Source organism: Gavia stellata, chromosome 39 (genome assembly GCF_030936135.1).
Source record: "Gavia stellata isolate bGavSte3 chromosome 39, bGavSte3.hap2, whole genome shotgun sequence".
In the NCBI taxonomy this organism is placed as follows: domain Eukaryota; kingdom Metazoa; phylum Chordata; class Aves; order Gaviiformes; family Gaviidae; genus Gavia; species Gavia stellata.
In genome coordinates this window covers 302,977-326,215 of record NC_082632.1, presented here as the reverse complement: position 1 = coordinate 326,215, position 23,239 = coordinate 302,977, and the positions used below count along the sequence as shown (strand labels likewise).

At 57.2% G+C, this 23,239-nt stretch overlaps 2 protein-coding genes across 2 annotated transcripts; one reads left to right on the top strand and one right to left on the bottom strand.

Moving 5' to 3' along the window:
• The first annotated feature begins 3,377 nt into the window (after positions 1-3,377).
• Positions 3,378-11,054, top strand: LOC104262766 (E3 ubiquitin-protein ligase TRIM7). The gene is made up of 7 exons (XM_059833121.1): positions 3,378-3,890; positions 6,457-6,543; positions 6,632-6,859; positions 7,545-7,567; positions 8,109-8,224; positions 8,583-8,615; positions 9,482-11,054. Exons 1-7 carry the CDS (start codon positions 3,378-3,380, stop codon positions 10,006-10,008), a joined length of 1,527 nt encoding a protein of 508 aa, XP_059689104.1. The 3' UTR covers positions 10,009-11,054.
• A 1,979-nt stretch (positions 11,055-13,033) lies between these two features.
• Positions 13,034-21,998, bottom strand: ZNF692 (zinc finger protein 692). The gene is made up of 13 exons (XM_059833119.1): positions 21,975-21,998; positions 20,487-20,683; positions 20,351-20,382; positions 19,528-19,941; positions 18,819-18,867; positions 18,488-18,634; positions 17,933-18,061; positions 15,381-15,443; positions 15,015-15,093; positions 14,459-14,573; positions 14,043-14,142; positions 13,373-13,566; positions 13,034-13,315 (listed from the first exon to the last, which is right to left on the bottom strand). Exons 1-13 carry the CDS (start codon positions 21,996-21,998, stop codon positions 13,119-13,121), a joined length of 1,740 nt encoding a protein of 579 aa, XP_059689102.1. The 3' UTR covers positions 13,034-13,118.
• Positions 21,999-23,239: the final 1,241 nt, after the last annotated feature.

The following is a 23,239-nucleotide window of genomic DNA, read 5'->3' as shown; positions in this document are numbered from 1 at the left end:
CAGGCACCTCCGCTCCCGGCCCCCCCGGCAGCCCGTCCAAAAATGAAACCCACCCGCCCGAATGAAGCGAGGGGGGAAGGACGGATTCCTGCAGAAAGACAACGGGGCTGGGGTTTTGGTGGGTTTTTTGTTTTTGTTTTAAATTATTTTTCCCACCTCCCCGGAGATGGAGAGCATCCGGGCATGGAGTTTAAGCCTGGTGTGTGTGCAGGCCCCCTGGGGAGAAGAGCCGGAGGGGATGGGAGGAGAGAGGAAGGGAAGGATGGAGGGGGAAAGGAAAGGGATGAAAAAAAAGGAGCCATTTTCCGCTCCCTCTCTGCATCCAAAGACCGAACCTCCCCGTTACCTGCAGTCTCCGGCTCGGGAGGTGCTGTCGGCAAAGCCCAGAGATGCTCCCTCCCCACACTTTTTCCCCCCCAGAAAGCCCCTTTTCCCCCCAAAAATGGGGCAGGGGGGCAGCGAGGGGCTCTGTGTGTGTGTGTCCCGGGGATGCGAGGGCCACGGGGAGCGAGGCACGGTGTGGCGGCCGCGGCGTGACTGGGGAAGCCCGGTCCCTCTGATATCCCGAGCAATAAGAGTTAAAAAAAAAAACAGGGAAGGAAGGAAGGAAGGAATTAAAAAAAAAAGAGGGGGGAAAAAAAAAGAGGGGAGAAAAGAGCTCTGCACAATTGCCAGGGCCCTCTGGCGGCAATAGCGACGGTGTCTCTGGGCGGAAATTAAAAAAAAAAAACACCTTGCAAAGAGAAAAATGCTCACTGATGTCCCGGTGAGGTGTTTTTTTCCCAAAAATGTGGAAAAAAGGATGGTTTGGGGGTTTGCCTGCCCCTCCGTGGGGCCGGGGACGCGCCCCTGGGAGACATTTTCCTCGCGGAGGGCTGCGGCGGTGGAGCTCCTTGTTGCCAGCGGGAAGCGCGACCCCATAAATTTATTGGCGATAAACCCATTAGGGACCACTTTGGGGCCAAAAATCCTAAATTTAGAGCCTGGGAAGGGTACTGGGGGATGTTTTAGCAAGTGTGGACTGAGGGGACAGGGCTGCCGGATCAGGCAAATCCTCCCATTGCGGCGTCTGTCCCGATTCTTCACAGCGGGGATAGGGTCTGGTTTTGGGGATAAAAGGTGGGGTTTCTGTCAACGGGGGGTGGCTGCCTGCATGTCGGGGATGTCAGGCCAGCAAGGAGCACGGCCCAAACGTGTTTAAGAGCCACATGAGGGGTTTGGGGCTCACAGATGCCTCAAAAATGGCCCTGTCCCCCCCCCACACCCCGGGCCCACAGCGGCCCTTTTGGGGGGCTTTGCCCCCTGACAGGGCCCGTTGCCATGGCAACACCGGCTGGCTGCCCTCACCCAAGATGGACCCCAGGGCTTCGTCCCCCAGGGGCCATCTTGAGCAGGGCTGTCCTAGCAGCAAGGGGAAGGCAGCGGCCATCTCGCCCTGCTTGCCCCGAGCGCCCCACGCTGAGGAAGAGGCCGCAGCCATCTTCCCTTTCGCCCTGCCTGAGGGTGAGGCTGCCATTTTGGAAGAGGGCAGGGGCCGCCATTTTGGAAGCGGGCGCGGGCAGCCATTTTGGAAGCGGGCGACTCCCCTCTGAGGCGATCCTGACCCTCAGGCCCTGAATCAATGGTTTTTCACCCCAGTTTCTGCCCCCCACAACCTCATAGTAATGTCTCCTGCGACTATTTCAACCCCAATGCAAAATTTACCAGAGACAGTAAGGAAAATTTGAAGAAAAGCAGCGAAATCGTGGCGCTGTATCCTCCATCTGCCTCGCGCTTCTCCCACAGCAAGAGGGACGCTCCTGGTAGGGATTATAAATCCTGGGAAGCGCTATTGCAAGGTTGCAGGGAGGTTTTGGGTTCTTCTTCCCTGAATTCAGGTCCGTCAAGCCGATCTGTGACACCCGTGGTGATGCGGCTGAGAGGCCCAAAAACCCGAGACCCCCAAAAAATCCTCCCGCCTTCACGCCAGAAACCCCCAGATCGGTGACCGCCACCCCCTGAAAATGGATTTCTGAGGGAAAAAAGAAGTTCACAGGGAGCTCCTCCAACTTCTTTTTCGCAATATTTAATCCTTTACGCTGGAAAACCTGGCTGCTGGGTGATGGGTGAGCGAGCCTGGGGCAAAAATGTGCCCCTTTCCACAAAAAGCACTAATTTGGAGGCAAAATGGGCTGCCGTGAGGGTCTGCTGCAACCCAGGGCAGCTGCAAACTGCCTGGTGTCTCCTTCTGTTAACCAAAAAATGGGAGAAGCAAGAAAAATAGGAGGCTGTTTCATCGGGGCTGTTAGAATTAAGGAAAATTAAAATAGGAGATGGCCCATGTTCAGCCTAATGAAGACACTTCGCTGTCAGAACTTGAGAGATTAAGATGATAGTTTTTAGTGATTATTAATATGTGATTTAATAGTATGTGTTTAATAGGGGCAGGATGAGGAGATGTGGATAAATTAACGTATATTTAAAGTTTATTTTCAGGGCACTCCCCCCAGCCACCTCCCTGGCATAAGAGTGGGACCCAGGCATCCGGGTGCCCCCACCTCAGCATCCTATAGGCACCGATACATCCCCTCGGAACATCCTATAAGGACCCAGACATTCAGGCTCCCCCAGCACCCTATAGGGACACCTCCCCCTCCCAGCACCCTATAGGCACCGATGCATCCATGCCCCCCCAACATCCTATAGGGACCCAGACATTCGGGCTCCCCCAGCACCCTATAGGGACACCCCCCCCTCCCAGCACCCTATAGGCACCGATGCATCCATGCCCCCCCAACATCCTATAGGGACCCAGACATTCGGGCTCCCCCAGCACCCTATAGGGACACACCCCCCCTCCCAGCACCCTATAGGCACCGATGCATCCACTCTCTCCCCAACACCCTATAGGGACCCAGACATTCGGGCTCCCCCAGCACCCTATAGTGACATACCCCCCTCCCAGCACCCTATAGGCACCGATGCGTCCACTCTCCCCCCAGCACCCTATAGGGACCCAGACATCCGGGCTCCCCCAGCACCCTATAGGGACACACCCCCCTCCCAGCACCCTATAGGCACCGATGCATCCACCCCGCCCCCAACACCCTATAGGGACTCGGACATCCGGGCTCCCCCAGCACCCTATAGGGACACCCCCCCGCCCCCTATAGCCCCCCCAAGCGGGTCTGCGGGCCCCGCCCCGCGTCGCCGCGCATGAGCAGTCCGCCCCCCGCGGGGGAAAGACGCAGGCGTCCTCGCTCTCCGCCTCGCTTGGCGCAGGCGCGGCCCCGCCCCCTTCGCCCCGCGCAGGCGCGGCCCCGCCCCTCCCGCCCGGCAGACGGGCGGCGGAGCGGCGCGGAGCGGAGCGCGGAGCCCAGCGCAGCCGGGGAGCCGGGATGGAGGCGCCGCCCGCTCCTCCCGCCGTACCGCCCGCTCCCTGCAGCGTGGCCCGCAGCCTGCAGGACGAGTTGACGTGCCCGGTGTGCCTGGAGTACTTCAACGACCCGGTGCTGGTGGCCGAGTGCGGTCATAACTTCTGCCGCGCCTGCGTGACCCAGTGCTGGGAGGACTCGGCGCGGCGGCTCTGCTGCCCGCAGTGCCGGGAGCCGGTGCCGCAACGGCTTTTTCGCCCTAACCGTTCTCTCGGGAACATCGTCCACATCGTTCGCCAGCTGGGGCTGCCGCCGGGCCCCGCCGAACCGCCGCCGGGGCCTCCCGCCCCCGCCCCGCCTCTGCCCGCTGCCGCTCCTCCCGGCCCGCCGGGCCCACCGCGTTGCCCCCGCCACGGAGAACCGTTGCGGCTCTACTGCGTGCAGGATCGCCGCGCCGTCTGCGTCGTCTGCCACCTTTCCCGGGAGCACCGCACCCACACCGTGCTGCCCGCCGAGGAGGCGGCCCACGCCGCAGAGGTCAGTGGTGGGGGGGCGGGAGGAAGGCGGCGGTGCACCGGGACCACGTGCCGGGTGCGGGAGGGACGCCCCGGGGGCGGCGGGGAGCTGGGGAGCAGATACTGGGTGCAAAAGGACACACCATACCCCCCCCCCCCCCCGACCTCGGATTGTGGGGGTACAGAAGGGACCCCGCTCCCGGGGGTGGCAATGCCCCCGGAGCCCCCGTCGGGTGCGGTAGGGAACCCCCCTCCCCGGGATCTGGGGGTGCAATGAGAACACCCCCGGGGAGCCCTTCTTGGGTGCAGGAGACCACCCCCAAGGATGGGGGAAGCAATAAGGACCCTTTCTGCGAAGGGAGAGCACCGGGGACACCCCCCCACCCTGAATTAGGGGTGCAATAACAGCCCATGGGATGGGAATGTAGTGGAGAACCCCCTCCCCACGGGAAGCAATGCACCTTGGGTGTAATAGGGACACACCCCCCAGCCCCCCTTGTACCCACTGGTGACCCACTGCCCCCAAGGTGTAAGGTGCAATAGGGAACGCTCCCCTGATGTGTACCCCCCCATTCATATGTAGGTGGGGTGCAGAATGGGGCCCTGCTGGGGACCCCCTTCCAAGCTGGGCGCTCCTCCACGCAGCGGGGCAGGATATGGGATGCAATAGGGACTCAAATCCCCCCCAAACAGGGACACCCTGGGGTGGGGACTGACCCCACGCAGTAGGGGTGGAGGGGGGACTGTTCCTTGTGCAAAATGGAGCTGGGTTTAACTGGGAAGATACTGGGAGGGGTTGTCGGCTGGTTTCACCTCCTGTATGGAATAACACTGAGCTGGTATGGGAATCCCTGGGGCTGCCTTTGCGCAGGGTGTGAGCGTGGAAAATACCGTCAGGACCCCCAAAACCCTCAGCTCCCACTTCCCTCGGCAGAAATGCTCTGGAGTGAGCATGGAGCCTGGCTCCTTGGGACGGGGAGGGGCTTATTTTTTTAGCACCGACCACAATCTGGGGCTAAAGTGGAGCAGGAATCCCCCAGGAGTGACTTTCCTCCCCCCCACCAGAAAAAAAAATCCAGCACAGGGCGGTTGAGCAACGTGACGCAGAGTGAATACGGAACGCGGCCTCTGATGGCGTTCAATCTCTGCCGAAACCACTGTGGCGACGAAGGGGAGACCCCGATGTCGGGATGCGGGGGGAGGGGGCGGTGCCTGCTGGAAATAATTATTAATTAATAATTAAGAGGTGCGTGAGTGCGGCGGCCTGACCCCGAGCAGCCAGGCCTTGTTTCTCCGGTGGGGTGGAGGAAAACCAAGATGCCGGACGGGCAACGGATGTTTACTGCGCAGCAGCGGCTGGAGGAGGAGGAGGGTGGCACCGGCGCAGCCAGGGCAATCACGGTGGATTGGGGAAGGGGATTGCGTGATCGTTAACCGTATCATTAATCTCATATTAATTCTTGCAGTTATCAGTATGGAGGCAGGTGGCACCAAAGGCTTTTATACTGAATTTTGTACTGAAATTGCTGCGGGTGCCCGGTTGCGCCATCCTTGCCATCTTCGGTGGCTGTGGTAGTTCATAGAAGGAAGCTGTAGCTCAAGTCGTTGTCGCCCTCCCCACCCCCAAATTTGGGATCTTGTCCTTTTTTAGGACCGCAGGGCCTTTAGGCAGGTCCGACATTGAACGCTGCTCAGGCTGCTGCTCTCTTGGGTTTATTTCCCCTCATTAATCTGCTTTTATGCATTTTTAACAACCGGTTGTTGCCCTTTGGGGGCTGCTTGCAACACATGCCCCCGTTTTTCTGATCTTTGCTTTTATCTCGCGCTTAAATTCTGCATTATCATGAGGCGCGTGGTAGCAAGCGCCGGTTTGCACAGCCGGTTAACAGCAGCAAAATCTCTGTAGCTTTGCGTTTTATTTATAAAAGATCTGTTGTTGCTTGCTCCCAAAAGCCCTGCTGCTTTTTGTTTAGCGTTGCTAGGAGCCTCTCCTTCGGAGGTCAAATGACTTAAATGAGGACGGGCGTGATGGTTTCCACTAATAAGCCGTTAATAAACTTAACGAGCAGCCTGGAGGTGGCCAGCCCCTCCATCTCGGTGGGGTTCAGGCAGATGTTGGGGTGCCTTGGCTGGTCTCCCTGGCTCGTGGTGGGGCTGGGATGTGAAAGCTGATCCCAAGAGGCGCCGAGGCGGAAGAGGTTTTCACGTGGGTGGGACTTGGTGGTTTGTGTTTGCAGCTGCGCTCTTCCAGGGAGCTAAAAATTGGCTCTAATTTTTTTTTTTTCTGCCTTGCTGCCCTTTCTTCCTTCTGCACCTGGTTCTGGCTGTTTCAGGGGACAGTTTTTGGGCTGGTTGGGGAAAGTTTTAGGCTTTCTTGGCATGCCCAAAACTAAGGGTTGAGGATAACAGGGCAGGGGAGGACATGGTCCAGTGACGGCCTCACCTCTTTGTGGATTCATGGTGTTTTCCAGCTTAAAAAAATAAACGCAGTTGATGAAATTGGAGGGAATCCCCCACCATCCCTTTCCTCTGTATTCCTGATCCCAAATGGGAAGGATTCCCAAAAGATCTCCTCTTTCTCCTTCCAGGAGGTGCCGCAGGAGCATTTGAGCTCCCTGAGGAAAGGGCGCGAAGAAGCCAAGGCTGAGAGGGAGAGGCAGAGCGAAGACTTGCTGGTGAGTGCCTTGGGGTAGGGGTTTATCCGAACCCTCCGCAGCCGCAGGGATCTCGGTCTCACGTGGGTTTCCCCTCTGGGTTTTGCAGAAGCAGACCGAAGTGGAGAGGCAGAAGATTGTGGCCGAGTGCAAGGAGCTCCGGGGCTTCCTGGAGGAGAAGGAGCAGCTCCTGCTATCCCGTCTGGAGGAGCTAGACAGAGACATCGTCAAGAGGAGAGATGAGAGCGTCTCCCAGCTCTCTGAGGAGATTGCCCAGCTCGATAAGCTGCTGAGCGAGCAAGGAGGAGAGAACAGCCCAGGAAACCAGTCTGGGCAGGTGAGACTTCTGCAACATGTCCTCCCAGCCCAGAGGTTATGGTATCGCAGGGTGTAAAACCCGGGAGAGCTTGGGGTTGGGATCCCTGGGGACAAAAATCCATTTACAGGGACCACATGGGGCTGACATGTTGCACTGGGGAGCAGCTCGGGTCCATTAACTCCGTGCTGGAGCTGGCCCATCTATGAGTCAGGGTTTTTGACTTGCTGCTGGGCTGTTTTTTCAGGTGGGAACCCAAATTTTAGCACAGCTTTGGGGGATAAAATTGGCCCTTGTAGTAGTGAAGCTCCTTGGGCTTCCTTTGATACCAAGAACTAAGAAATACCCGAACGAACCTCCCAGACATTTCTGGTGTGTGTCACTCCGTCGTTACTGTGAGCCCTGAATCCTCAAGGTTTTGGCAGCTTGATGGCAATGATGATTTTTCTTAATTTCTTTAAAAAGAAGCATGTTTGGTCCCCACTCACACTTAAAAAGAAAAAGGGGGGAAAAAACCACCCATAATTACAAACTAATTTTGCCATATCTGTGAGTCCAACTGTGCTCTGCTTTGGAAACAGCTGCTGAGAGCTGATCCCCTCAGCAGAGCAGCCATGGGGCCAGTTTTGGGGAGGGTTTTGGAGGCTGTGAGGTAGAAGAGAGACTTGTACTGATTCATTTCTTGGTTTTTTTACTCTCTCTCCAGGGTGTTGCCCCGGCTGGAAGCAGGTGAGTGAACCTGAGCCCTTGCTGGGTTAACTGGGCAGCTCACACTGGAGGCAGAGCTGGTGTTGTGAGGGCGTATGCCCCGTCCAGCTTCCCCCCCACCTGCCTTGCGGTTCTCCCCACGCCCCGGGTGTTACCTTTGAGGCAAAACCCAAACCTTTGCGAAGGGGGTTTGCGGCAGGTGGGCTGTGGGAGGGTTTGAGCATCCTTCCAGAGGAAACCGCAGGGTAACTCGGTTGGTGAGGGACCAAATCCACGCCGTCAGGACCCGTATCAAAAACTGGATCAGGCTGCTCAGGGCTGAGCCCCAGCCAAGGCGTGGAGATCCCTCCTCATCTCTGTCTCGGTGTGCTCCTGTGTGCACCGTACTGGGCAGCCCCAAACTCTGGACCCATCCTCAGGTGTGGCCTCGCAAGCGCTGGCAGAGAGAGAATAATCCAGCACCAAACCTCTTCAGTACCAGGGCAGGTTTCTTTCCTGCCTCTAGTTTGGAGATTTTGTATTTTTTTCCAGAGGGAACCTAACGCTTCTTTCTCCTCCCCAGCTTTGAGAGCTGGATGTTTTGCAAGCCAGAGGCTGGCTTCACGGAGCTGGAGAAGAAACTCAAGAGCTTTTCTCAGAAGAGTGCAGTGCTGAAAGAGGTCTTGCTGGAGTTCAAGGGTGAGCGCTGAAAAAGGTTTTCTTTAAAAGTTGGTGCCTCCTAACCCCTACGTTTAATTCAGCTTAAAAGATGATTTGGTTTGAGCTGTGCTCTTGTTTCTCCCTTGGGCTTGTTGGGAGAACTCTTTACTGTTTGAGCATCTGCTCATCAAAAATAAAAAGCCCTGCTTGCTTGAAAAGCAGCACATCTCCCTTGGATTTCTGCGTGGAAGTCTGATGTGGCCATATGTGGTCGTTCCCAAGCAGTGGTGTTTGGTGGCTTGCCATAAGGCGGGGAGCAAGGTCGTGTGCGCGTAGGCAGTCCCCGGGGACTCCCCGTGCGCTAAGGGATCTAAATTTATTTCTTTTCTTCCCTCAGAGAACCTCCGGTTCGAGCTGGAGAATGACACAGGTGAGCACAGTTTGATTTTGGGAGTCTGACCTTCATTTTTGCAAGCCTTAATTTGAGAGTTTCAGCTTCCCCGGGGGCGTATCCCAGCGGTAATGCCTTCAAGCTAGCCTTAGAGGACGGGAGAGGAGAAAATTATTGCTGGTGCTGCCAAGGGAAGGGATAAAAAAATGATCCAGCTGCTGGGAGAGTCCACAAAAAGCTCAGCCCTCAAATTTGTTAGGAAACTGTGGGTTAAGAGGACTCTCCAGAAGCTGATCTGCTCTACGTGGAGCGAGGAGACCTTTGGCCCCGCTGGTGGGTGTTGAGTTAGCTCAGAGGTGGACTTTGCAACCTTTGTGTTTGCTGCCGGTAGTTCAGGGCCGTCGCTGGGCTCTGTCCCCCTCGCCTGGGTGCAGGACAGACCCGTCTCGCTTTCAGCAGTCTCCGATATTCCCCTCTCGCAGTCATTTTCAGGCTGTGCAGCCCTAGTTCCTGACAGTTCCCCGAGGACAAGAGCAGCCCTTAAAACATGAGGATATTTGTGCTCATTCCTCTCTGGTACTTGGCAGTGACTAAAAAAAAAATACAATGTTATTTCTGCCCAGAAACTTCTATTCCAGAGCAAGGAGGTGTCTCGGATGGGGCGGGCTGGTGGGTTTGCAGCAGAGATGCTGGGTGTTTCTATGCTTTAATTAGAAAGTGGAGCCTGATTTTTGTTCCCCAGCGGCTCTTCTGAGTGCTTAAAGCTTTTGGAGGCGACACGCCCGGTGTCGTCCTCGTCTGGTTTGGGGCAGAGACCACGAATCCCCTTGGAGGGTGGCTCCGACGAGGGTGGGAGAAGGGTCCTTAGCTTGCAGACGCTCACGTCCGTGTTTCCCCCTTCCCAGGTGATCTCTCTCTGGACCCGGACACTGCCAACCCCTACCTGGTGCTGTCGGAAGACAAGAGGAGCGTGCGGCTCAGGAGTGCTCCCCAGGAATTGCCGGCAAACCCCAAGAGATTCGATTACTCCTTCTGCGTGCTGGCGGTGGAGGGTTTTGTAGCTGGGAGGCATTACTGGGAGGTGGAGGTGGGAGACGGAGAGAGCTGGGTCCTGGGGGCGGCCCGCGAGTCGGTGCGGAGGAAGGAAAAAATCGACTTTGCTCCGGAGGAGGGGATCTGGGCGGTGGGGTTGAACTGGAAGGGGAAGAATTGGGATCAGTATCAGGCTTTCACCTCCCCGGAGACGCCCCTGTCCCTGTGCGAGAGGCCCAGGAAGATCGGGGTGTACCTGGACTACGAAGGCGGGTGGGTGGCGTTTTACAACGCCGATAACATGGCTCCCATCTTCACCTTCACGGCCGCTTTCACTGAAAAGATCTTTCCTTTCTTCTGGCTCTTCTACGTGGGCTCCTCGCTCTCCCTTTGCAATTGACCCGTCCAGTTTCTTTAACCCTCCCCAAGGCGACCTGCAAGTAGTGCCTGATCCTGTCCCCTTTTTCCCCTTGCTTTTAGACCAAGGACCCCAAAACTCATGACTGTCCCTTGTTCGGCTTTGGGGTTAACTTTTTTTTCTTGTTGCATTTAAAAGTTTTGGGTCTCTTTTACCCTGAAAACCTTCCTCTGGGGCATCAACCATTGAGGGTGGCTGCTTGAATAGCCTCTACGTGGGGTTATTTCCCCCCCCTCTGGCCTGCTGTATAAGCAACCCCGTATATTTTGTTTGTTTGTTTTGTTTGAAGTTGGCTGCCCCATGTAAACAGGGATGTAACCAGGGAGAAAAGCTACCTTAGGGGTTTACCGCATCCCGCATTGATCCGTAGCCAAAGCCGCCTGCTTTTGTGCACCTCGAGGGCTAGAAAACCTGCGTGAGGAGGAGAGGCATCGTACCCAACCCCTGATTTCTGACACCGTTGCTCTGCAGGTCACCTTTTTGCTTCCCCCCCCCCACCCCGTCCTCGCTTCCCTTTCCTCCTTGGGAAAGGGCCGAGCCCGTTTTTGGCTGCCGCTAGCGCTAAGAGAGCAAAACCTCGCGATCTTCCCTCGCCGCTTCCCCCCGCCCCGTTAACGCTGAGCATCCGTAGGGCCGGAGCAGAGCCGAGCACTGGGAGCCGCAGCCCTGGGGATGGAGGCAGTGTGAGCTGGGGGGGGCAGGTAAAGGGGAGATGGATGTTTTTGGGTCAACCCAAAAGCAGGGGCAGGGGTGTCGCTGTAGGGAGAAGGCGAGGACGTGCCGTAAACCCTGGAGCCTCTCGGGCGCGCTCGGAATCGCAGATTTTGGGGGTTGGCTTTGTGGATGTGGGTAGCTCCCGATGGAACCCCAGGCTGTGTCGTGGGGAAGGAGGGGGAAGCCTTGTTTTAGGTGTGATCTCGCGCGTGCTTATAAACCCCTGCCCGCCCTCGTGTGATCCCGCGATGCTGTTATGTCTCTTTGCCCTGTCACTCTGTTTAGTGGGGAAATAAAAGTTGCTGTGCAAAAAAAAAAAAAACCCAACCCAAAAACCCTAAAAACCAATAACCTGATGTTTGTTTGTGCCAGCTGCGGAAGGAAAAGCCGCTCTCAGGACCAAGCCTGTCCCCAGCAGCGATGCTACTGCTGCTGAGCCACCCTCTCCTCTGAGGTGAACAGAGCTGGGGACACCTCTCCTTGTCCCCAACCCCCTCGGGGGGGGGCTCAGCAGAGTTTTGGGGTGTCTGTGGAGGGTCTGAGTTCATGGGTTCACCCAGCAATGGGCGCAGCTGAGGAGGGCTGAGCAATCCCCCCCTAACTCCACCAGCCAGGAAACACCCCAAGCTTTGAGCCCCACAAAATGGCCCCGACTCAGAGCCTCGGGCTACCTGTCATTTTAAATCAAATTTACAGGTTAAATCGACTTCTTTAAATACCCAGAAAGGCCCACTTTTGGAGGTTGGAGACCCTCCCCACCCTTTCCTTGCGTATATATAGATAGAGTTTAACTCTTTAGTCAAAGCATTGAGGCAACAGCTCCGTTTTCTTTCGGAGCTGCTAGAGAAGGGAAGAAAATAACATGTAAAGCCTTTAAAATAAACCCTGGGAGAGGCAGAATAAGGGGAGCGAGGGACCCTCGTTTTGGGGGAGCGATGTTAGGGGCTTGCATGGTGAAGGGGGGGATCCTCATTCCTCCCCATGGCCCTGCCAGTGCCCATCTCCTCGCAGCATCAAGCCCCTTTTTTTGGGGTGAGAAAAATCCTTTTTGGGGGTAAAAAAAAAAATCCCCCTTTTTTGGGGGTGGGTGGAAGCCCTTCAGGGAGGGGACACAGCCCTTCTGCAGGTAAGCATCAACCACGTGTGCCCGGGGAAGGAGTGGGTGGACGAGGGGTACTGCTGCCCTGTGTTGTGCTGGGGGAAATTGGGGTGCCTGTCATCCGCCCCCCATTTCTGCTCTTGAGAGGATAAACACGGAGCAGCAGGAAAGTGGGTGCCCCTGAGACGGGGTATCGCAGAGCATCTCTGCGCCGTCGCTGACCCTATTTCTCCCCGGTCTGGGAGCTCTCACAGAGCCCTCACAGCCCCATTTTTTGGGTCAATTCCTTCGTTACCAGTTTCTCTAAGCCAATGCTGGTGGCACAGTTTGGATACGGCGCTCCGGCTCATCCCCCTCAGCAGCTGGGATTTAGTCCTCATTGCAGCCAGAAACAAAAAGCTGTGGATGCTTAGAATCGCAGTGGAGAAACCCACCTCTAATGCCCATCTTCTCCCCTAAAATGGGCTTTTTTTTTCCCCCCTGCCCAACATGTAATTCCTACAGCCAGTCCCATTTTGGGTCCCCAATTCTCAGGGATGCTCCAGTGAGCTCCATCCTCCCCCCAGCTGCTTTATCTGTGTCAAAACCATCTTCCAGCCTACGCTTGCAGCGTTGGTGGTTTTTTCCTGATAAACCCTGTTGAGCTGGTGACCCTCAAGGCTGTGTAAATATTACAATCCTTTTCAAAACAGCTCGATAAAAGGAAAGTGGTGTTTATAGGACTTGAGGAACCATCAATGGATCAAATAACGCCTGTTTCTGGGGCCAAAACTGATACAGCCTCGATCTCCTCCACCTACCGCTGCCTTCCTGACCTGAATCACCATTTTTTTTTTATTGTGCTAAACACAGACAACCTTTGGACTGGGTGTCGAGCCACGCTGCACACACGGTAACCTCACTTTTCTACCTGTTTTTCATAGAAACTCAGCGCCGCAGCGGTGGCTGGTGCGCGCGGGAAAACTCGCTTTTACACAAAATAAGTTTTATTGAGGATCCTGCCAAGGACTTTGGCAACCTCGTGCTCCCTCCTCGCAGGAAGGGAGCCGGGCGAGAGGTTCTCCACCTGTGGCAATGCTGCTGCGAGCTCAAGGGAAGCCCGGCTTTTGGCGGAGAAGGTGGGATTTCCCCCGGCAAGCGCCGGTCCTTGCCTGTCCCTTGTATTTTTGGCACCTGGACGCGCTGCCGCCACGCGCTGCGGGGTCCAGCGTCGTTTCACTTTGTCCCATTGGTCCTCCCATGCTGCTCTCTTCGGCCAAGAACTGGAGGATGAGTCCTGCTATGACCCGACGCCGTCCATCACCCGGCCTCGGGGCGCGCCTGGATCCTGCCCGATACCCCCCCCATATTCAGCCGAGGCTGCAATGGGAGGTGGGGTCTTCTCCGCTTCACCGCCGCTCACCAGGGCGTCCCCAAGCCCCGGCATCTCCAGGGGCTCCACAGCCAACGCTCCGGCTGCCTCCGGGTGCTCCAGCCCTGCCCGCGTCCCTGTGCGGAAGTTCAGCGGTGGGGATGGCACCGTCTGCCGCTGGCCCCCCTCGGCTTGGGGGGGTCCGCCGGGCACTTCGGGGTGACTTTTGCTTTTGTGGGCGGTGACGTTGTCTTTCTTCTCGAACTTCTTGCCGCAGATGTCGCAGGAGAACTGGTAGAAGGAGTCGGCGTCGTGTTTCTTCATGTGCCAATTCAGGGAGGCTTTCTGGCGGCAGGTGAAGCCGCAGATCTCGCACCTGGGAGAAAAGAGGACGGGATTCAAGGTAAAGGAATTAAAAAAAAAAGGTATTACAAGGGATTAAGCGCGAGGGAGAACTGGCCCCGCCTCATCTTGATGCTGCAATTTTAACGTGGGTTTAGCAAAGCCACCGCCCCGCACCGCTGCGTCAGCTGTGCGTGGCTTCAGCACGCCCTCCAGGCAAAGAAATGCATCGCTCTCGTTAAGTCCCAGCTTATTAAGCTTCTTCAAATCAAGCCCACGCCCTGAAGCTGATCCCGAAGCTGCTGGATCAGAGCGCAGCTCAGCTCCGGGGGCAGAATCCTTTAGGCAAAGCAAAAATAACACCAAGTCCTCCGGCTACCCACAGCGAGGAAATTGGCTCTCCCATGGAACCACGCACCAAGAAGCTAAATTTGGGTTGAAAAGCAACGGGGGAGAAACGCTGATGCCAACCGGAAAGTCAGCGGTCGCACCGGTGGGACCGATACTTACTGCAGGGGTTTCTCCCCTGTGTGGATGCGCCTGTGGATGATCAAGTTGCTGCTGGTACGAAAGGAACGGGCGCAGAACTCGCAGATATAGTCCCGCTTGTCTGTGGGGCAGAAGAAAAAAAAGATTCGGGGCTGATCCAGCTTAGGAGAGCAGTCAGGGGGCTTTCCGGATGTATTTTGGGAGGCGTGATGCTTTCTCCGTGCAGAAACGGAGATGATAAATGAGAGATTGACAGTAGGTCTCGGGAGCAGAAAGCAAACGGGTGCGGTAACATCTACCGGGGATGCAAATGCGAATGGTGAGGACGTGGGTATGGTCGTCTGTAGCCCAGCGGAGGTGGGACCAGCGCAGGAGGGGAGCTATAGGGAGGTATATATCTGTGTATCCGTGTATCCCTGCTGAGGTGGCCGACTCACCGCTGTGCAGTTTCTCGTGCTCCTTGAGATGCTTCTTGAAGTTGAAGGACTTGCCGCAGCTGGGCTCCGAGCAGGTGAAGGTCTTCTGGTGGACGTGCTGGTACTTCTTGTGGTGCTGCCGTTTTGGGGAGGAAAAAAAAGGGGAGTAAGAAGAGAGGAGGTCGGTGCTGAGAAGCTGCACTTGGAGGAAGCCCAAGGCCACGTTCCAGTGGCAAACCCCCCGCCCCGTTTCGCTCCCTGAAGCGCGTGGTGGGACTTGAAGCGACCTCAGGCACGCCGAGCTGCTGCTGGACACACGGGGCCAAGTTCCTGTATCTGTTACCCAGCTTCGGAAAGCCACGGGCAATTCCGATTGCCCAACTCCGGCTCTAGGACAACAGCCAAGATACCCAAACCGGAGCTTGGGCAGGAAAACCTGACCCATCTGGTGGGTCCCCAAAGCTCCTGGTGGCCCCAGAGGAGGTGTAGAGAGGAAGGGATGCTCGTGCCCGGCTCAGCTGCACCTCCCGGGGCGTGAGAGGTGGATTTAAGCCCAAGGGTTGCCCCCAGCCCTCACATTCAGGTACTGGCGGTTGGAGAAGATCTTGCCACAGCCTTCGAAGTCGCACAGGAGGATCTCACGCTTCGCCGCCTTCCTGCAGGAGAGAGGGTGGAAAACCATCGTCAGTGAGGGTGAGCAGGGAGGAGAGCCGGAAAAGCTGTGGCTTTTGGATTTGGCACGGTTCTCCTCACCCATCTTCCCTCTTACCCACCCATCAAAAGCTTAATTTAAGCAAATAAAGCCCTTCAGGAGGCTCCTATCAGAGCAAGCATCGCTTGCCAAGCGTGTCCCACCACGGAAGGGCTGAGCTGCACCTCCTCGTCTTCCCGAGGGGCCGGGAAATGGCGCGGCAGCTTCCCCTTCCCCACCGGCCCCAGGTACCTGATCCTCTTCGGGCCGATCTGGGCCACGTCCTCGTCGCACGGCCGCGCTCGCCTCTTGCAGCTGCAACGGGAAAGAAACGTCTTGAGTGAGGCCCTTGTCCCCTCTCCTTGTCCCCAAGCACAGAGCCGAGAAGCTGTGGTCCTCCAACCTCGCAGCTGGTGGGTTTCTGAGCAAACGCGACATTAAAATCATCCTCTGGACGCCCATTTCTCTTATTTCTTCCATTTTGGGAATTCACTCCAATATTTCTCCCCATCAGAGCAGGAAACGATGTTGTTAACAAATGCACAGACATTATAGATAGGAATATATTCTTTATTATCATTACAAAAGAAATCTTTCACATGGTTTTGGATATGTCCCAGGACATTTAAGATTGCTGTCAGCCTCATGCCAGCCTCGCTGTCTTCACATCAACACAGGTTTCATCTATAAATTATCCACAGCTCCTTGGAAACAGCAGCTATTTCTGGCTGACATCCTGAAATCAAAGAAAGATATGTTAAAAAAAACCCACCAACCAAAAACCAGGCGTGCTTTTGTGGGGAGGAGAAATAAAGAGATCGTTAATAGACGACGATGCCGGACCACATCCTCAGCACGGAATAAAAATAGGGGCTGGGCATCTTTGTCCCCAATCTCTTAAAAAAATGTTTTATCAGCTCACGATGGCATTACCTTTGGGAAGCGAGAGGAGGATGAATGCACTGAAGGCTGGAGGCGCTCTCTTTTGCTCATAAAAATAGCCTTTTATCTCCATTCTTCCAGTTGCTGCAACAAAAGGGGGGGAAAATGAATCAAATGCTTGTAAATAAGACCTCTGTAACCAAAAGCTCAGCCTTAAAAAGGGCAGCACCAACTTAAAGCTTAGGCAGGGCTTTGGAGAGGGGGTTAAAAGCTCCGAGACCACACTGGTTGCCCAGGAAAGTCAACGGCTGCTTTCATCAGCCACTTCTGCAAATCTCCAATGGTCCTTAGGGCCATCTTCAGGCACTTTTGGTGGTCTGAACACCAGGATCTTGAACGGAAAGCGTGCAGGACCCAAAAAATGCCAGAGGGATGTGAAAAAAATCCCTCTTTTAATTCACTTTTGGCCTGTGACAAGAACTACTTAGACCTAACCCAAACCTTTCCACCCTCAAATTGAATTTTAGAGCCTGGTGTCCCCTGGTGCTACGTGACCAGTGATGGTCAGGGAGAGGAGAAAAGCAAATGCCATATTTACCGTCACATTTTCCTTTGCCAGCACTGGGTTTCCAGGAGGGCGTTCACTCTTCCAGGGAGCTACGGGGCAGTTTTAGAGCTGCAAGGAGACGGGAAGGGTGTTTAGCACCGAAAAGAAGCAGCAATACCACGTAAAAGTGAAAAGCAAATTAATAAAAGCCTTAACGGAGCAGCACGATACTTACGTGGTGAGTTTTGGGGCGTGCGTTTTGCTGTCAGTCCCGTCTTTCATGGGACACACGAAGGCAAGTGCATTGCAAGGCGGTGTTACATGGTCGCTCTGGCTAACTCCAACGAAAAAGGGGATTTTAACGCCCTCGTCGTATTAAAAGTGTAAGAAAATGCAGCGAGGTGACGTCTCCTTGTGTGTCAGACCCAAGACGCAACGCATGGACCATCCTCTTGTTTCAGCATCGAGACCAACCTCTATTTAATCCTCTTGCGGAAAGACCCAACAAATAATTGAGTGACGATTTGAGCTTATTTAGAACAGAAAAGTGAATTTTGAGCCCACGTGGCTGCGAAGGAAAGATTAAAACCTAACCCTCAGCCTCAGACAGGCAGGGGTAAAGAGTGCTTGCGAATTAAATAATTGCGGTCGTTATCAAGCTGTCCCTTGGCCAACACTTGAGGTTGGCAGCGCTGCCGTCAGCTCTCCCCATGGGCTTGAGCTGCTGGGCAATATAGCTGGGCCGTATAGAGCTGCTCCGGCTGCTGGAGAAGCCCAATATCTATAGGTGGAGACAGGAGTCTCTGTGCTTATGCAGGGGGTGGAAGGTATGGATTTTTTGCTGCTGCAAACCTCCAGGCTGCTGGGAGGCTTTATATATGTGAAAGAAGGGCTTCAACGCCCACCACGGTGGTGGTTTAAGGGGTCTTCAACCCCTGCCCAAGCAGCATGTCCTCGCTCCCCGGCCACCCGAGCACGGGGACCAGCTCCGTGAGAGACACAGCCGATGAAACCAAGACTCGTTAAGTCCCTCCCGTAGCGAGATCCGCACGGCAGATCCCCCGCCTTTGCAAGCTCCAACACCCAACGAGGCCAAACAACGCAGCTCTGCCCTGCGGACGACGGTACCGCGAGGAGAAGGATTAAACCCCCCTCGGGGACACACGGTTCTCGCCCGGCCCCGCGCTCAGAGCTTGAACATCGTTTGTTGTTGGGTTGGATGGTTTCCATCTGGTTTCTCAGCGTGGAAAGCAGCAGCATCTCCAACGTGCCCCAAAACACTCCTTCAGTGGCCACGGAGAGATGGATGGCCCAAGACAGGCACCCCGATGCCCGTCCCCAGCGTCACCACACCGAGGCGGCCGTCATGACTCACCTGACTCGTCCAACCTTCTCCTCCGACGGGCCGGAGCTGGTCAGGCTCAGCTCATTCAGGGGCTGCTCCTCCTTCACGGGTTTCTTACGGGCTTTGGTCTGGCTTTGTCGTCGCTGTGGCTCAGAGTCGCTGGGGGAGAAGACGGGATAGGCAAGATGGTTTAGATGGTTGGACGTGGTAGGACATGGTTGGACGTGGTAGGACATTGGTTGGACGTGGCAGGACATTGGTTGGACGTGGCAGGACATTGGTTGGACGTGGCAAAGACCCTCACCCAGGCAGAGATACAGTGAAAGAAGGTGCCTCCCCACAGGGCTGTGCCCTTTTGAGCTCAGAAGCACCTTATTTAGGTGACATAAGGACATTATTCCCATCTCCTCCCATCTCTGCTAGGGTCAGCTGTAGCAAGACGAGAGGGGGCAGAGATGTAAGGTCTGAAACGCTCCCAGTGTGATACCCGTCTGGACTGGGATGGTGTGACTGGGAGCCTGTGGACTCGCTCTCACGTGGTCCCAGTCCACAGGCTCCTTCCCAGCAGCATTAAGCACTCCTCACCTGTCCAGAGATGGGTGGTAGTTCTCATCGCGCAGGTCATCTGTGTAGGCGAGGTCATCGTCCTCGGCGAAGTCCTCATCCTCCTCTTCCTCCTCCTCTTCTTGGGGCTCAGCCCCCTGCTCCGCTTTCTTCTCCGGGATGGGCACGCTGCAGGAACACAACGGTCACAGTCAACTCTACCGCAACAGGTTTTATCATGGAAGGTCTTCGTTAAAATGTTGGCTGCCCGTCGGAGAACTCAAGGGATGAGACGGATGGGTCCAAACTTGACCTTCAGCTCCGAAGAGCTCAGTTATACACCGGGCAAAGACTCATGCGTGCCACCACTCACCTCCCGTGATCTTTTGCTATGGTCCCTGTCTCCGTCGGCACTTGGGGAGCTGCAAGAGGATGACAGGAGTTGCGGTAAATTGAAGCGGGGCTGGTTGAGCCAGGATGTTGGGAGAGGCAGAGGAGGGAGGAGGAGGATGGGGAGCGGATCTGGCAGCAGGGTTGAGAAGCCTGCAGGTGTTGGAAAGGACCTGCATGGTGCCATCACGCTGACCAGAAGAAATGAGGGCCAAGTTACTCCAAAATACTCTACTGGAAGAAGCTGAACCTCTTCTCAAGTAGCTACTGCAGGATTTTTCTCCCTGGTTTTCAGTTTGGATAAACGACAAGAGCTGTGGCTCTTGGAAACTGCTGGGAACTGCATCTGTGTGGGCTCAGCGAGGTCTTCTGCTCAACGCCTGTAATGAACCTGAGGTCTCCCAGCTCTGCTTTTCCAGGGGGAGGACGGGATGGAGAAGTTACGGGCTTGTTTTGTGGTAGGAACAAGCCCGGTGGGAGACTCCTCTACCTGTTTTTCCAGCAAAGCCCTACAGATTTGTTTTACGTGATGGTGCTGCCATGTCAGGAGTGAGAGGGATGCAACAGGGGAACATCCGATCCTAGTGGGAAGGTGGTCGATGCACCCCTGGGACTGGGAGAAGGGCTGAAGATGGGGAATCAAGAGGCCAACGGGGAAATGAGGGTGGAGAAGGGGACACAGAGGAGCTCACCTGTGCTGCCATCATCACCATCAGCTCCCGGCTCTTCCCTCCGGTCCCCATCGCCGATGGGTGACTGAGCTGCTACCTCCGGTTCGGCTTCATCCTTCCCAGAGCCGGACTCGGCGGCCAGCCCTGCTCGCCGGAGCGAGCGCCGGCGGCCAGTGGCTGGTGCGGAGCTGCACCCCGAATCCCCACGTTGGTCCTCTCCGTGGTGGCCGGCTGTGGGGGTACGGTCCCCCGCCGCCCCGGGGACGCCCCAGGAGAAGCTGTGCCCGGCCACGCACTCCCACACCAGCTGGGACGTGCTGCCCGGGGCCGGGGGCTTCACGTCGGGGATGAAACCACACTCTTGGCCGTGACCGTGGGACAGGACGACCAGGCGCTGCAGGGCATCGGCATGGAGAAGGTTGGGCTCCGGCTCGCCTGGGAAGGCACAAAAACCAGACAAATCCGTAAAAAACAGCTCCAAACTTCAGCTCTTCCATTATTCTCCGTCGTGCAAAACCAGCGTAGGGCGGGTGGGACATCTGCAAGGGTCTCCCTCCACCTTCTCCACCTTCTCATGCAGGCTTTGATGTTTCCACCACATGAAGAGCTCCCGTTTTTTAGCAACCCCCAAAATCTCACATAGTCCCCCCAAAAAAGAGCTGAGGATGCCAACAACCCCAACGCAGCCCAGCCCAGGGAGCGATTCGCCTCCCGCTCGGGGGGTGAGCATCTCCAGGTGCATCTCCAGCACCCAATGCACCAGGAATCTTCTCTCTTCACCATAAACCTCTTTTGGACCCAAAATAATCGAGGCCAACGTGGATGTGGGGTGGAAGGCACCTACCTGGGCTCCAGACGCAGCCATGGGAGCTGTACCTGCAGTGGGAAGAGGGAGCGTGAGCGAGGGTAAACCTTTCTTTTCCCCATCCCAAGGGATTTTAAGGAGTTCTTAAGACTTTTGCAGCCCCCTCCGCACCGACCTGTCGAGGAGGAACTGGGCCAACTGGGAGTGCAGGGCGAAGCCGAGCTGCTCCTTGAGGCGACACCAGCGCTCCAGGTGCCCCCCGATGCGGATGCGGCACTTGCTGCGGCGAGCGTCCAGCTCCCGGCGCTTCTGCCGTCGGATGCAATCGGGGGCCCGCTGCCGACCGGGGCGGCCCGGCTCCATGGGGGGGGTCTGGGGGGGCACACGGGAGGGGGATTTAGGGGCAATCCGGCTCCATGGGGAGGTCCGGGGGGGGTCAGATGGGGACATGGAGATGGCCCAGCCCCATGGGGGGGTCAGGGGGGACATGGGGGTGGCCTGGCTCCATGGGGGGGGGTCTGGGGGCAGGGGGGGACACACGGGAGGGGGATTTAGGGGCAATCCGGCTCCATGGGGAGTCAGATGGGGACATGGGAGGGGGACATGGAGATGGCCCAGCCCCATGGGGGGGTCAGGGGGGACAAGGGGGTGGCCCGGCTCCATGGGGGGGGGGGGGTCTGGGGGCAGGGGGGGGCACACGTGGGGGTGGTCAGAGGGGGACATGGGGACACGGGAGGGGGATTTAGGGGCAATCCAGCTCCATGGGGAGGTTGCGGGGGGGGGGGGGTGTCAGACGGGGACATGGAGATGGCCCAGCCCCATGGGGAGGTCAGGGGGGACATGGGGGTGGCCTGGCTCCATGGGGGGGGGGTCTGGGGGGTGAGGGGGGACATTGGGGACGGACACATGGGGAGAGCCCAGCCCCATGGCGGGGGGCCTGGGGGGGTCAAGGGGGACATGGGAGGGTGCTGGGGGGGGGGGGGGGTGTCGAGGGGATACGAGGACATGGAAGGGGGAACATGGGGGTGTCCCGGCTCCATGGGGGTGACAGGGTAGAGGGGGACATGGGGGTGGCCTGGGGGGGGGTCAGGGGGGGACATGGGGGTGTCCCGGCTCCATGGGGGGTGACAGGGTAGAGGGGGACATGGGGGTGGCCTGGGGGGGGGTCAGGGGGGGACATGGGGGTGTCCCAGCTCCATGGGGGTGACAGGGTAGAGGGGGACACGGGGGGGACACATGGGAGTGGCTGCCCCCCCCAGCCTCCCCCTCTAGGCCCCGCCCCCACGCCTTGGCTCCACCCCTCCGCCTCCCCTACAGCGCCTCGCCCTCTTCTTAGCCCCGCCCACCCGCCACAGCCACGCCTACTGCCCCACTTAGCCCCTCCCCAACCCCGCCCTTTCGGCTAGCTCCTCCCTCTCGCCTGCAAGCCCCGCCCCTCCGCCGTAAGCCCCGCCCTCTCTCCCTAACCCCGCCTCCCGCCATTTCTCCCCCGATCCCCCCCCGCCCCTCACGGCCCCCCCCCGCCCCGCCGCGGCCCCGTTCCCGCAGCGGGGCCTTAAAGCGGGCCCTGCGGCGGGGACGGGGAAGCCGACGGGAAGAGAAGGGCCGAGGCTCCGGCCTGCTACCGCCATCCCCGCCGCAGCCGTCCCGCCCGCCGGCGAACCTCCTCCGCCGGGCCGCGCTCCATCTCAACCCGAGGTGGCCCCACCCCGCGGCCGTGCCCCCTTTAAGAGCCAAAGGCCCCCCCCCCCCCCCCCGCATCGCTCACACTGCTGAGGGACCGGGACAAGATGGCGGAGGGCCCGCCCCCGCCTCCCCGTCGCGGCGCATGCGCGCTGCGCCGCTGCCGCCCTCCAGAGGGCGCCGGGAAATGGAGTCCCTCGCGCGGGGACTGACGGGAGTTGTAGTTCTTGGGGGGGGCGCGCGCTGCATCATGGGAAATTCAGCCATGGGGCCGGGGAGGGTCGAGGCCCTTTGGGGTCCCCTCGGTGGGTGCTCCCCCCACCCCACACCCCGAGGCGAAGCCCCCGGGACTCCCCTGTCCCCTCTGCCCGGTGCCAGGCCCCACACTCTGGGGGAGCCATGCTGAGCCTGGGGGGGGGCGTGTGGGGCCTGGGCCCCACATCCATCAGGCCCCAGTGCCGAGGCAGGGGAGACGTTCCCAATTTTGGCCTTTTTGGGGGTGAAATATTCCCCTCACAGGCACTTTTTGGCGTTGCGCAGCCCCACTGAGGGCGGTTTTCGCCTCCCGGGTTGGGATTTGGTTTGGTTGCCGTTGCGCAGGAGAAGGCAGAACCCCCCCAACCTGCCCCAGACCCCTTCCCTTTGAGCTGCGCTAATAATTAGTAATAATAATAATAATAATAAAAGCTAACGCACTTTATTGCCATGGCTGGGTGACCTCTTCCATGCCCGCCTTGTGCCCCTTCCCATTCCTCCAAGGGCTTTTACCATCCGTGGCTGACGGTCATCCCCGTTGCCCAAATTCTCCCGGTTTTACATGAAATAATTTTTCCACCCACTTGAGCACCATTTCCCGGTTCTCCTCTCCCCAGCAAGAGCTCGGATCAGCTTGGCATCAAGAAAGCTGTTGTAAACTTAGCGTTTCTCCCCAGCTGATCTCCCCTCCAAAAAGTGGATTTTTTAAAAAATTATTTTTATTTTTTTTATTATTTTTTAAAAGGAATTCTCACCCCCTTTCCCCAGCATCACTTCCCGCAGGGCGGCTTTCACATGCGGGGCACCGGCTGCACCTCTGCTCGGCCGAAACCTCGTAAACAGTATTATTAATGCAGTAACATTAATACTGTGATATAACACAGTAATATTCATGATAAATCATACGATTAATTTGATATGAATACATGTATTATTAATACAGCCACACGGTGGGGTTGGTTTCGTGGCGCAGACGGCGAGAGAAATATG